The sequence below is a fragment of the Lepidochelys olivacea genome (genome assembly GCF_965140295.1).
Source record: "Lepidochelys olivacea isolate rLepOli2 genome assembly, chromosome: 1".
Classification (NCBI taxonomy): domain Eukaryota; kingdom Metazoa; phylum Chordata; order Testudines; family Cheloniidae; genus Lepidochelys; species Lepidochelys olivacea.
Genome location: NC_140411.1, coordinates 271,264,275 through 271,278,708, shown reverse-complemented (window position 1 = coordinate 271,278,708; position 14,434 = coordinate 271,264,275). Strand labels below are relative to the sequence as shown.

At 43.7% G+C, this 14,434-nt stretch overlaps 2 protein-coding genes across 5 annotated transcripts in view; one reads left to right on the top strand and one right to left on the bottom strand.

Annotated features, from left to right (window-relative positions):
- PLXNC1 (plexin C1) overlaps positions 1-7,382 on the top strand; it is a gene marked incomplete at its 5' end in the record, with an annotated part of 97,288 nt that extends 89,906 nt beyond the window's left edge. The window contains one exon of the mRNA XM_084616862.1: positions 1,387-7,382. Coding sequence (XP_084472988.1) covers positions 1,387-1,491 — 105 coding nt within the window. The 3' untranslated portion in view covers positions 1,492-7,382. The remainder of the gene's footprint in view (positions 1-1,386) is intronic.
- Positions 7,383-9,200: 1,818 nt separating this feature from the next.
- Positions 9,201-14,434, bottom strand: part of CEP83 (centrosomal protein 83) — a 35,272-nt gene continuing 30,038 nt past the window's right edge. For 2 of the 4 annotated variants that reach the window (XM_084649922.1, XM_084649921.1), the window contains exons 14-16: positions 13,675-13,778; positions 11,507-11,684; positions 9,202-10,087 (exon numbers count right to left, since the gene is read on the bottom strand). In XM_084649922.1, the coding sequence (XP_084506048.1) occupies positions 9,902-10,087; positions 11,507-11,684; positions 13,675-13,778 (468 nt within the window). In that variant the 3' untranslated portion in view covers positions 9,202-9,901. Of the gene's footprint in view, positions 10,088-11,506; positions 11,685-13,674; positions 13,779-14,434 lie in introns of those variants that run through there. The other 2 variants (XM_084649923.1, XM_084649924.1) reach the window with 2 other exon arrangements.

Below are 14,434 nucleotides of genomic sequence, written 5' to 3'. Positions count from 1 at the left end.
ATCAGAGGCCCAGAGCCACAAAGTTATTTAGTCACCTACCTTCCATTGAAAACAATGGGAGTTAAGAGCCTATATGCCATTGAGGAGCTGGGCAGAGTTTATTGTCATTGGTATGGATATCACTTTATGAAAACCAATAGGTAAATTTAACACTACAGCAGAGCAAATTCCTGCTCAGTCTCTTGGCCGTCACTGACCTCTTGCCTAGCCCCATTTTTGGTCCACATCCTGTCCTCATGAAAATAACCTCCCATCTTGCTAGACCTCCCCAATCCTAGCTGTGACTGTCAAGTGGGGTACCTCCCTGTGCATCTGCTCTCAGCTCCCAGCCACCTCTTCAGCAAGTGACCACTCAGATGTCCATGCCAGAAAAATCCCTGTACCCTGCTATGACTGGGCTCCCCCTGCTCCGGGTGAAGTAAGGGTGCTGATCAGAGCCTGGTCCTAGAGTGATGTGGGACACAGCCGGAGGGCTGGGTGGGGAAGAGGAGCGGGAATATGGTGTGGGGGGCAGTTGAGATTTACTGCGGGGAAGAGTCTCATCCTCATCAAGCCAATTTCTAGCAGCTTGGGCCTCATTCCTAGCAGCCCAGACTCTCCTATGCAGCACAGCACCAGCAGGTTTCCCAAAATTTATTAGTCTGCTGGTCAGTTTCCAACTCAACGTACCTGGATTCTGCATCAAAGCATGTCCTTTGCCATGTAAGCTCTTTGCTAAACGACTCTGGTAGTGGTTTTTAAAGTGTCTCTCATCTGTCTTTCTTAGAGTACTTAAACTGTTGCCTCCAGAGCCTTTCATTACAATCCCCTCTAACCTAGTAATGATGTTTTGTTAGTATGTGGCATCTAAACCTACCCCATCCATTCTGGGCCCCCTGCTCCCCCATGTAGCTTTTGACCAATAGCAACTACAAGCTTATTGGCCCTTCCTTTGCCAACCCTCTGGATTTAAATGCCCGCAAAGGGTGTTCAAAGTGCAGCGCTGCTCTGCTTCACATCCTCTGGCCCAAGGCCAAAGTGTATAATTTATACCACCGGCTTACATGGGAGCGCGGGGGGTGATATACAAGAGCAATTCTAAATCCGTCTCTCTGCCCCAGGGTAGTGCGCTGACCTTACATTTAGTAAATAAGCCGAGCGGGGTTTTTGTTGGGGGGACGCAAGGTGGAAGGTTTAAACTGGGGGTGCTATTTTCAGCAGAAGTGTTCTAGATCCTGTGATTGTAATGACTTGTGAAGCAAGCCAGAAATAGTGTGTTAATGTTTGAAGAACATGTTATAGGCACAAGTTCAGACAGATCTTACCACTGATATCTTCAGATGAGAAGAAAGTGTGTGTTTAAAACAAGTAGCAAAAAAAGTAAATCTTTTTTCTAATTGTCAACAGATTCTAAGTAAATTAGACAGAGAATGGGGACTAGAAGATGCCCAGAAAGATCTCCTGCATATAAAAGCCTTATTTGATGAAAAGAAAAAATGCAAGTGGATGTGAATAGAGCACATGGGCCCAAGACTATGATCTGGTGAATTTTTAAACTAGAGGTGCTGGTATCAAACGAGTGTTTTGGCTGGTTATGTGTATTTTTTTTTTTAACATTTGGATATTGCTCTCCATTATGACCATTTAAAGTATTATTTTAAGTGTAGGGCATAAACAACAGGCACGCATACAGGACTAGACTTTCAAATATGGGCAAGTAAAAGTGCATGTGAGCTTGGTACTCATGCATTGAGCCTGCTTAGTATTATACATGCATTTGTGTGCCCAGAGACCTCTGATTTGAAAGTCTGCCCCACGTATTTTAAAATTAAACGAACATGCAGAAATGAATGTACTCACTGTAAGTTAGAGAAACTTTCACATAAGGATGTTTTTTGTAGGTCACTGCCACCTTATTAACAGAGAATAGTGCTAATTGGTCACACACCCTGACATCTCAATGGGCTGTGGATGAAGAGTGTGGCCTTAAAGTACAACCCCCCTCCCTTGTTCCCGCTTAAACACAAGAATGTGCTGGCTTTGTTTGAAAACAATAGAAGAGTCGCACTTATGAGCAGGTAATTCAGTATTAGCAAAAAGGTTGCAGAGAAGCTCCAGGGCTACATGTGATGAGTCATTTTTTTTAACTCAAGGTATACTGAGTCTTGTTTTAGACATTGGTATTGGGAAAGAACCCAAACGTGTGCAGAGCATTAGGTTGCTGGTGCAATCAACTGTTCCAAGGACATTGTCCATAGTTGACATAATTTTTCAATAAGATTTGAGAATATCGAGACACTCCTGAGCACATTTATGTTTTGATGATGGTATATAAATACACTGCATCAGAACATTCCAATTATTTCACTAAATCAAATGGGGCTTTTTGGGTGATAAAAGGTTTACTTAGTTGCAGTTTAGATTAGAATGGATGAGGGGACTCCATATGATAGTTTTCACTGTGGCTACTAGTTTCTCCAATGTATAAAGCTAGTAGTTCGCCTGAGAGCACAAATGAAGTGTTCTGTTGGAAGTTTAGGGTTATGCTAAGAAATGGCAAAAAAAGCAAAAGTCAGTCATAGTTTCTGATGTTTTTACTGCTGTGTATATGGTGCTACTTTTTGATACATACAGTACACCTGGGCTTTACTAGAGAGATCCTTGCCCGACTGCCTTAAACTCCTACAGGCCTCCAGATTTAGCTCAGGACTCATGTATATTATAGTAATAACTGAGTCAGGAATCCCAAATACAATGCCCTTTTGGAGCATGCAGGGCTTTAGCCTATGGCACACGAGTAAGGTCCTGTCTATGCTGTACGTTGGAACGGTTTTGTAGCTACATTCTCTGACCCAGTTGCAGCTGCTGTACAGCTGGGCTCTCTAAGCATAAAGCCTTCTACTCTGTTTGGTGTGAGGGTAAAGGATAGATCTCCTTGCACAGCAAAACACAAAAGGGAAACAGTTACTTAGGAAGCCCTGCACTGAGTTTGAGTCATTAACCGCTTGCAGGAGGAGGTGTAGATAAGGGGGAAAGAATGGTGCAGCATCTTCCTGAATGAGGAAGCATGGTCCTCGAGCTGCTTCGAACTACTGGGGCTCGGAACAGTCATGCACATGAACAGCAAGCGCCTCTGCATTGCACCCCAGACAGTATAGCTTAGTTAGCGCCTCTGCATTGCACCCCAGACAGTACAGCTTAGTTAGCGCCTCTGCATTGCACCCCAGACAGTACAGCTTAGTTAGCCCCTCTGCATTGCACCCCAGACAGTACAGCTTAGTTAGCCCCTCTGCATTGCACCCCAGACAGTACAGCTTAGTTAGCGCCTCTGCATTGCACCCCAGACAGTACAGCTTAGTTAGGAGTTGTGCTACTAGTGCCTCTGCCTCACTGAGAGGGAGAAGGCCCACAGCAGGCGTTAATACGAGCTGTTATCTCTGCAGGAAATGCTAGGGGTTGGTCAGGCACAGTGCCACGACTGTGCCTGGTCAAATCTAAGGCATGCTAACCACCCCCATAGGGCAGAAGGGCCCAGCTGTTAACTTGGGGAAAGGGGGAGGTTGGCTGCAGCTCTGCGTCCTTCCCTCTCTCCTCTCCCAGACGTTGTCTGGCATATGCACACGTCCCCTCTCTTTTACCCAAAAGGGGAGCCCTTCAGTCACACTTTGATTTAGTAAGCATCAGTAATTTAACCTTTTATATGATGTTTATATTTCATGGTCTGTATCCACTGTAAAAATATTGTGTGACATACCCAGGGTACAATCTGGACTAATGGACAGCTATGTCCCATCAATCTGGGGTGCCTTTTACACTTCTTTGCTGTGAGAACTACCTCTCCTGATCTGCGCACTCACTGCCTCGCTCCTGTAAATCACTCCCAGCTATACAGGATAGGTGCTCTAGCCAGCCACCCCTGAATTACACTGCAGGGCACCACCTCCAAACTCCCAGTCCCAATCTTTCCCACAGAAATGTGCATCTTGTACTGCCCAGCACCCTCCTGCACTATATAAGCTCATATAAAGTATGTCATTTATTAATAGAAAATGATCTGCACAAATCTTATTCTCTCAGGTTTAAATAAAACAAATTTGAAGATTTTTAGTGGACTACACATAATGAGCCACATCTATCAGACTTGGTTACAAGGAAATAAAAGGTAAAACACAATTAAAGCTAAATGAATATAAAGCAAAGGTCTCTCTCACCCCATGTTCCAGCAGTTCCTGGCTGAACCTCTTTCAGTCAGGATCTCCCTCCCAGTCCAATGCTGCTTCCTTTGTTGTTCAGGCGTTGATGATGCTGTGGGTAGCGAGCAAGGAAGAGATGATTTGGGCTGTCTACCCTCTCCCCTTCAAGCCCTTTCTCTTGCGCAAGAATAATCTCCCACTGATGTTCACAAGACAGAGTTTGTGGGGCCAGAAACCTTAAGATGCTTCTGTGTCAGAATTTAGATTTTCTGCCCACACCATGTCTTCTGCTGAAGCATGGCCACTTAATCAGGTGCTGATCCGTTTGATCTCATTGACACCTGGCTGAGCTGCTGGCCAGCCTTTTGTCTCTGGGGAACTTTTTTATGACTACCCTTCAGAACATCTTGGAACATGGCCTGGTTAATGTACTGTGGAATCTTATCTCTGGATGTGCAGTATTGCCACACATTTTACCCGGGCAGTAATAAGCAGCAAATTAGGAGTTTTCAAATGCTACCTTACACAGTATGCGTGCTAGAAGCTGGAAATGAGTGCCAGATCACTTGATAACCTGTTCTGTTCATTCCCTCTGGGGCACCGGCCACTGTCAGAAGACAGTTTACTGGGCTGGCTGGACCTCTGGGCTGACCTGGTATGGCCGTTCTTATGAACATAGTTTGGAAAATAGCATTGCCACCTTTCTCATTGCTAGGAACTACTCCCCTCCCCTCCACCCCGCGGGCCCTGCCCTTCCTCTTCCTCCCAAGGCCTCGTCCCTTCTCCACTCCCGCTCCCTTCCCCCCACACAGGCAGTGGGTATAATAGGCCAGGGGATGCTCAGCCCTCCCTAGTGCAGCAGCTGCTGCAGGAAGCCTGGTGGCCCCCACCTCTTCCCCTCCCTGCCGGGAGTGGGCCTGTGTGTTCCTTTCACGGGAAGTTTTTTCTTATTTCTCTGCCATGCAGATTCCGGGGCAGCTAAGGAGGCGGTATCTGCGGTTGAGTTGCCCAGATCCCTTGGCCTCCCCAGAGAGATTACTGAAGAACCCGGGAAGCTGCCTCAGCCATCCCGGAAGCTGCATGGAGCATATGAAAGCCCAGCACTCGCTGCTGCGGCTGCCTGCTCCAGTCTCCAGCACTCCAACCCCCTCGCCAGGGGGCCCTGCTGACACCTGCTGGTTCCTCCTCTCTCCTCCTCGCATCCAGTTCTTTAGCGCCCCCCCGCCCCCGGCCGCAGGGGGCTCGCCTCTTCGTGGAGGATTTTTTTTCAAATGTCATTTGCTTGGGTTCAGGGATTTGGCTGCCGGGGGGGTGCACACGCAGCCAGCGGTGGAGGAGAGGCGAGAAGCACACAGGGAGGGGGTGGCGTGTGGGTGGGCCGCGGGCAGAAGAGGTGGGATGGGGAGCTAGCCACCCCCAAGGGAAGCTTCACCCGCCGCCCATGCCTCCACAACACACAGCTGGGCTCCCTCTGCTCTGGGGTTGGGACAGGAGCTGCTGCAGTCTGACAAGGTGCCTGCAGGATTAATGCCTCTGCAGCACCCCCCACCCCATAGTAACCAGACTTTTGGTGTTCAGTGAATACATCTGACCAGACTCTGCCAGGTCCCCTTTTCGACTAAACTTGCTGGTGGAAAACCAGGCATCTGGCAACCCTAAATGGCACCCAGACACAGAAACCAGCCTGGGTAAAACCCAGATAGATGGCACCGTTACTTGTAAAAGGGCGGGGGGGGAGAGACCATAGGGGTACAGACTGTCACATGTTTAATTTTAGTGTTTTCTCTACCTTTTACCATGCCAGTTTTGTATAACTGGACTTACAGTACTTTCTTTTGCAGAAGCAGGGACACCAGTTTCAGTAACACTTTATCCTGAACTATTTTGTAACTAGAAAAGGCTTATTTGCTTTTGGCTAGGTCCACTTTAAACATTATCTCACAAATTGGGTTTTATGAAGCTCAATGTGGCCCAGTAGTCAAAAATAGTTTCAGGGTGGCATACCCCCCACACCCCCATTGGTACACCTATAGGCACTGACTCTGTGGGTGCTCAAGGACACACAGAGAAAAACTAGGGAGTGCTTCCCACCCATGGGGCTGGCCGCATGCCCCCATCAGTTATTCAGGAGCTGGGTGCCAATCAGCTGTTGGGCAGGGCTGCCCTGCCACTCTCTGCACCCCCCACCACCACTGCCCCTTGGGGGGTGCAGTGTGGGGGGAAACCAACTGGCAAAAGTCAGTGCCTGTGGGTACAACCACCACTCATTCACCTTAGCTGCTCTGTTTAATTGTTTTAGGACTGTTAGTGGTCCTGCTGTAGCCAACACGCTTGAAGTGAATCTTATAGGAGTGGAGCAGTGCAGAGGCGTGCCTAGCAGGAAAGAGTAAAAGGTCAGTTAAAGTTCAGGAAATGCAATCATCTTGTACAAGCATAACCTCTAGTGGAGCCTGCCTTCCAAGAGCGCCTCTGTTAGCAGGCTTAGAAACAGTGCTGCTTGAGGCTCCCTGCCATTTGGAAATAGCCCTCTTTAGACACATAACCAGCATGTGTTTAGAGGGAAGGAGACATTAAAGTAAGTCCTGTTTTGTTTTTGGGCCTCTGCTTGTTTGCTATAATCTTACCAGCTAGTAGGTAAAACGGAGAAGCAAGTGTAATGCACTTATAGAGAACAGGATTACTGCATTTTATTTAAGTCTTGACAGTAGCTTCACTCCAATCTTTGGTAAAGTCATTTATACCGGGGCTTACCAACCTGTGAAGTGGGTCTCCTATAGCGTAATTAAATGTATAATCAAATGTTTGTAGATTGTTTGAGAACCTTGGGTGAGATTGTAAACCATTATGGAATGCACATTTAGTATTTGCACTCCACTGACATTTCATCACCCAGAGAATATTGACAGTCAAATCACATACCTGTTTTGGAAAGTCTGTGGATTAAAGCAAGCCCTATTACAGATAACTGGTAATTGTAACAGTATTGGCTATAAGGGAAACAACCACCCTGTCTTGAACTTTGTTTACAGGCAAATTAACTATTTGTAAACAGTATTTGTTTTTCTAACACTAGCTTATAAAGCATTATTTTGCAGTTAGTATAATATAATGTTAAATCCTACTAACATGTAAAGTAGTCCCTCTTGTACAGAATTTAAGCTGTTCAAAATAGATGTTTCAAGTAATTGCAGAGATGCAGCTTGATGTGTGTATAGGTTTTTCAGAATAATAAAATGTATTTGAAATTTAGTTGACCAACTTTAGTGTCTTTTTTTTTTTTTAAATGACTAGTGTTCCGATTGAAACATGGCTCCTGTTATTACAGTAAGTAACTATGTCAGAGCAACCTTGGCTTCTAGTGATACCTGGGTTAAGTGACTGGTGTGAAACATACTATTAATCATTCCAACAGGGCTACCATGCTTATTCCAGTTTTGCAAAAGTCTCTCTAACCCCTCTCCTCCCGTTCATCTAAGTTTAGCACTTAGGAATTAGCCAGTCAATCAAAGTGGATGTCACCTAGGAACTCTGTTAGACCTCTTATCTGGAGTGACTCAAAAGTGAGCTCTGTCAACCACCTGAATGACAAGTCTTCCTTCCTTCCTGGAAGCAAAAAAGAGGAGGCTTGGAAACACAAAAAAGGCATGTGCCATGCAGCATCAGCTGAGAGTGCGGTGGAAAGTTACTGGTGTGAAACTCTGACCTACTGACTTTCTGCAGATGTATAGGAAGTGGGAGGTGGGGGAATCCCCTGTGTGTGTTCCCAGCAGCTGCTACCACGCTTGCACTGGGAAGACTGCAGGACAAGTCGATTTATCCTGAGTTCAGCAATGCAGTTCTGAGCAGCAGCACTATGTTTTCAGTGTCCTAAGGCTTGAGGTCAATGCCCAGAAAGGCCATTTAAATGCTAGTGTTAGCACGGCAATTTAAGACATGCATTCAGCTAGCCACGGCACGTTGTCAGAAGTGCGAGATCACAGAAGGGGATGGAGGATGACAGTGTTCTAAGAAACTGAAGGTTTACCTTGCAGGGTTTCCATCGAGTCTTGTCAAGAGGAGGGCATAAAGGGCCAGTGCAGGAACATGGGTATGGCTTTCCAAACCCCTAGATTGCCAGGATCTGTGGGGAAGGGCCCCCTAAACCTGGGGAGAGACTGTTTGTCCTTACTCCTGCTATGGCCCTCTCTTCTCCCATACAGGAGCCAGGCTCCACAGAGGCACCCAGACTGTGTAAATTCCCTCTGACAATGCAATGGTTGCTGCCACAAGGAAGTCTTTTCTTACTGAATAGCATGTAGCTGGGGGGAGAGGTTAAAGTGTAAGTTTTTATTTCTGCCCATTACATTTTGTATCTGAATATTTATCACTGTGCACTAATATACATGCATGGTAATGTGCATTAAATTTGGGAAACCTAGCTGAAATGCAAACAAGGATTAAATTCTTCCAGATCACTTCTAAAGATTTTAGAAACAACTTCCACTATAAGGAGTACTTCCACTATGTTAAGCTGTATTCATATGCCAAGCAGATCAGTCATTGCTTATTAATTTTCTTTAGAAAATATGTGAAATTCTAGATTTTTTTCCCCAAAAGAGGTAGTGTTCAAATGTGTGCACTCCTAGAAGAATATGAAATGCAGGGGGCAGGGAGAAGAGAGGAGTTTGGACAGATGCTAACTGGAAGGTGTCAACTCCTGTGATTGAGCCACTCTTTTGCATACCATCGTAGTACTTTACATAAAGGGATATGTTTTAACGAATAGTATTAACTATTAAAGAAATAGATTATGTGCTTGTTCATGCTGTAACTTCACTTCCAGGCAGTGGCTGTGGGCACATGAAATAGGAAAGAGAACCATTGCTGCACTACCAGAAAGATTTCAATTCTCTTCGGGTCAGAGAAAAAGACTCGGTCCCTATAAGTTTCCTGATTTCAAACCAATGCTCTGTTAAATGAAAAACAAATACAAAAAGGCAGAGAATTAAAATATATATATTAAACCTTGAATAAATAGATGTGATCAGGTTTAAGTAAACAAAGCACACAATATATTAAATACAAATTGAGACGTCTCTAAAAGATATAAAAGGCAAATATTCATACTTCATCTATAATGCAGCATTTGATAAAAACCTTGATTGTTACTTAGCTATGTCCTCCCATAACTTTGTTTTAAGTCATTGCAATATAAAAAAGTACAAAAGGTACATTGTTATGGTGCCGGTTTTGTCCAAAATGTGATCTGTTTTCCTCCTCCTCCATCTCTTTGCAGATCCTGTATCATGTGTTTTGGGGTTTTTTTGTTTTTAAAGAAAAAATGTGCTAGCAACACAGCACAATTTCACAGAAAGGGAGGGTGGGTGGGTGGAGGGGCAGGGAACATCCCTGAAGAAACAGATACTCCAAGGGATTTTTCCAGACAAGTTTTTTTTTCCTAAATGGCTTAAAATGAAACCCAAAGCTTGACCATTCTTTTTAAAGAATTGTTTTTTGTGCAACACGATCATTGTATATGCTTAGATAGACCAAGTGTAGTCATTCTTTTCCCTTGAATTATGATGTTTGACTAAACTCAGTGCGTTCCATCAAAAATACAAAATGACGCAGATATTTCTTCCTTTCTTCTAATATGAGGCACATACAAATATGTTTTTGGCAAAGCACTCAATAAAAACCTACACAAGAAAAAAGTAGTGAAGTCAGTTGGTAATTGAAACTTGCAGGTTTTATTTGGAGTCCTCGATTTGTATATCGTCCTCTTCAACCATCCTGCTTCTACCAGAGTCACTGTGCGCTCCCAGCCTAACTCGCTCTCCACGTGGCCCGAGCTCTTGCAGCTGTTTTCTCTGTGTGGTTTCTAGATCTTCTAGCCGCTTACGAAGTAGGGAGAGCTCCCTTTGATGCTGTTCCTCCTAGGAGTTAGGGACACGGCAAAAAAAACAACAACAAAAAGCCACATTACATTTTGTAACATTTGCAGAGACATTGTCCCCTTTTCTCTGTCCCCTTTACTTACTTGTTTTAAATAAAAGTGCTTTTAAAGTTACCTTATGTGAAAACAAGATTTTTTAAAAGGTCTTTATTCTATTTGCTTTCAAGCATTGCCCCTGACGTTCATGATATCAACAGCAGTGAGGAATGTGCACGGGAATGACAGGTGCTCCCGGGGCAGTGCACTTCAGAGCCTAACAAATGGACACAGGTGGGGAGGCAGGAGCCAACACTACAGCAACCTCTCAGGGGAAGAGCAAACTACATGGTCGCAGGGAGGTAGAGGGAGCTGCCTCTTCTCCCTATTACACTTTGTGCTGTTTTTTGAAGGGGAGTATCCACCTTCACCAAACTCCTCTTTGATCCTGGAAGCAGGGACGTGCCACTGGAATCTCCCTTCTGTGGGTACATCTACACTGCAAAGAATAACTCATGGCACCAAGTCTCAGAGCCTGGGTCAACTGACTCAGGCTTGGAGGACTCACACTGCAGAGTAAAAATAGCAGTGTGGACATTCGGGCTCAGCCTGGAGCCCAGGCTCTGAAACCCAGCCACGGGAGAGGGGCTCAAACCCAGGCTTCAGCCTGAGCCCAAATGTCTACATTGTACTTTTAGCCCTGAGCCCGAGTCAACTGACCCAGGCACCATAGGGTTTCCTTTGCAGCGTATAGACATGCCCTAAGTTTGCTCCCGTGCACAGATGAGGCTCTTATTTCTATGCCACTCTTCCAAATAACGAAGCCAGTGAATTGCTCAAGACTGGGGGTGTAAACATAAGAGAAAGGACAAACAACAGGCTGGAGCCTGGGGTGCGGCAAGTGCAGATGTTTTATAAATCTGAGGAATCAGAAGGGAAGCAGTTGCTAGCAGGGTGCAACAGAATTCTAACTGTGCTACTGGTGTTTTCATTTCCTGTTACAAATGTTGATTTTGTAACCACTATAACTCCTCCAGGGCTAGGAGCACTTTCACAAAAAGTAAAACAGTTCTCAATACAACACAACAGACTGCCCAGAGAGCTCTAACTGTTGCCATGTGGTGGTGGTGGTTTGTGGGTAATTGCATAACAAAAATGAAGCAAGGGATTCACATCTGAAGTGGGTACAGTGAGATGTATTTTATATAATCACTTCTCTATATATTAGGCCACAGTATGACAGCATTCATTACTCCTTCCTTTATGCTTTTAAACAGTATGTCTGGTGACTAGCTTAAATCGCCTAAACTATTAATGCAGAAGTTTTAACCACTGTTTATGTCCCAGGTTAGCAACAAACTCCATCCTTTGCTAAGGTATATGAAATAATAAATGTGGATCTGAGTAATATTTAATACATCACCTGCAGATGGGGAAAAGATATTTCAGGCCCAGGAACTAAGGTAGACAACATCCCACTGACTGGATTGAGTGATGGTATGTTAGGAACCAGAATTAAACTCCGGAATTCATTGTGTCTGCGCTGTAAATCCTTTAGTCTTTTCTGAAGGCGAGTGTATTCTTCATAGGGAACGTTCTGTCTATGAAATAAGATTTTTGTATTGCTCAAAATGCTTAGAGTACCGGATCACAGAAACATGTCTCTCTCTCTCCAACATATTGCTGGACACACTCCCAATAAAGTGCTGCTTCAGGATGGATGCATATAGCCCATATAGAACAAGCAGAAGCACTTTATTTGTGTTTAAATGTTTGGGAGATCCCTTTTACACCTCAAATGATATAAACTACAGTTTCACAGACTAGAATTTACTCAACAGCAGGGAAATAAATTCAGATTTTAATGTAAGGTTCACAGTAGCGAGAAGCACTATAGTTAAGACTGCTTTTTAAAATATTTAAATCAAAGATGAGTCAGACCCTCCATATGCTTTAAAGGCATTAGAAGAACCAGGAACTGTTGCATCTTTCCATGCAGATTTTAGTCTGGTTCTCTTATATCCTTCTGGGTTATTTTTCCTTTTCTTTACGTCCGCTTACCTGCATGTCTGGGGTACTGCTAGTCTCACACACTGTCCCCTTGCTATCTGTTTTAACCTTCCCTCAGCACTGTTCTTCCCAGTCTAACAACCCTCCTCCTGGTGCGGTCATGCTATCTTTTTCTCCTCTTTCCCCAAATGTCCAAAATATGATTGCGATGGAACCTTCTGATGCAAGCCTGCTGCCTTCTGCTCACTGTCTGACTAGCAAAAGAAAAATGACGCGTACACCCTAATTATCTGTTAACTGATCAGTGCATTGAACTACAGAATGAAAGTCAGCCTCTCCCGTCGGTTTATTTATAAATGTCACTGAGCAGGACAAGAAACAGATAATTTGCCTTCGTGGCCCACTGGCTTGATAGAATCATCCTTTTGTTCCACTCAGGCAGTTGCTCCCTATAATCTACAGCTCAAGAATGTACATAGCTAATGGTGTATCTCCTCTCTGTGAAGCGTGGTACAGGGCGTACCTGCAGCTCAGTGAAATTTACAAGGAAAGCAGAGCTCAATTTGCGCTGGGGCTCAACCGCAGCACTTCTTTTCATGCTGCGGTGCAGTCCCAGCACCTCTTCTGTCAGTGGTGCACGAGATCATGCTGTGCAGGGGACACCCTCCTTATCGCTTGAGCCCCGGCACCCTTTTTTACAAATTCAGCACTGAAGGAAAGGGAGGTTGGAGATCAGTGTTTCATTTCCAACCTTGGTTGGATGGACATGTCAGGCAGGTGATACACCACGGGTTTGTTTAAGTGAAAGCCAGATCAGCAGTGTGTCCTTGCAGGAAGGATCTACAACAAACCTTTATTTTAATTCATTACACTTTAAAAAACATAACTTGGATGTCTACAAACCAAATTGAGACAACCATATTTCCTGTTGGTCACCACAGTTGCAATTTAGTTTGCCCTTAAAGTCACCTTAGAAAACTTATTTCTAGCCTTTTGAACACTCCACTTGCCATTTTAGGCTGACCTTAAGCTTCTTCACTTTCATGTGCAGTAATTCCATTCAAAAGGAAAATATCTCACATTTAAACCACTGTACTTTAAATATATTTGGAATACTGGAAAATGTAATTAATTGTCCTGCAGTATTAATTCAACTTTTCATTGATATTCTAACAATCTACTACAGTCAAGTTTTAAACGGTTAAAGCCACAACAAGGAAATAACTTATTTGAATTGGGGGTGTTTAACAAGAGGATTTTGTATGTTAATTCTGAAGAGCATGGTGGCCTCATAGTACAAAATAGCTCTAACAGCCCTGATTCTGCAACAGCACACTGGCTTCAGTGGGTCTCCATGCAGGAGCAGAGGTCTGCCCACAAGGATGCAGTTGGACTGGGCCCCAGTGACTATGCTGTAAATTGCACACATCTCAAATATTTTGTAATGGTAAATCAAATAATTTAGGAGATAGTTATTCATTTACAGAATTATTACATCAATCAATCTAGAAACGAAATACCTCAAAACAACTGGTTTATAATTCTAAGGACCAATTCAAAGAAAATCTAATATTTTATTACCTATTTAACACCTGGTTTTCTGTTTCTAGTTCTTCTCTCTTTGCTTCCAAGAGTTCTATTTTCTCCTGCAGCCTCTTTTGTTTATTGTCATTGAGAGCCTTTCTCTGTCAAACACACACATTTTGAACACTTAGAAGTTGTGTCACCTGTTTTGATCATTTTGATCAAGTTACATCTACTTTGCACTTGCATTTCAGTCACAAGATTCCATAATTTTTAGCATTTCCTTATGAAGAGATGTAATTTTGTTGAAAATGGTGGAAAGAAAACATAAGCATATATTTGCTTTCCATCCTCTCTTTGATTTAGAAAAGTAATGTACCAAAAAAGAGGCTTGGAATCCCCACATGCCCCGTGTCTAAAGGAAACATGCCGAAAAGGAAGGTAAAGCAGCAACACACAAAGTATCCAGTTGTATGGGCAGGTTATAGACAATTCTAAACCACCTGTTGGGAAATTGAAACAACTACTAAGTCTTGTTAGACAATGACAAATTGACAGGCAAATTAGATAAGCTCATCATGTACTGACTGTTTATAAATATAAACAATACCTTAGAAACTGCAAATTTTATTTCCTCCCTGACATCACTTGCTGATGGTGACATCAATGTTAAACTACTAACATCCATTTTCTGTTTTATAAAGTAGAGGCAGGCATCCTGTATATGTATTTATGGTGCATAAAATTACTAACTAATCCTGGGCTTTATTAAGGTCTAAAACGTATGGACTTGGAAAAATTAATAACCAGTTTCTCC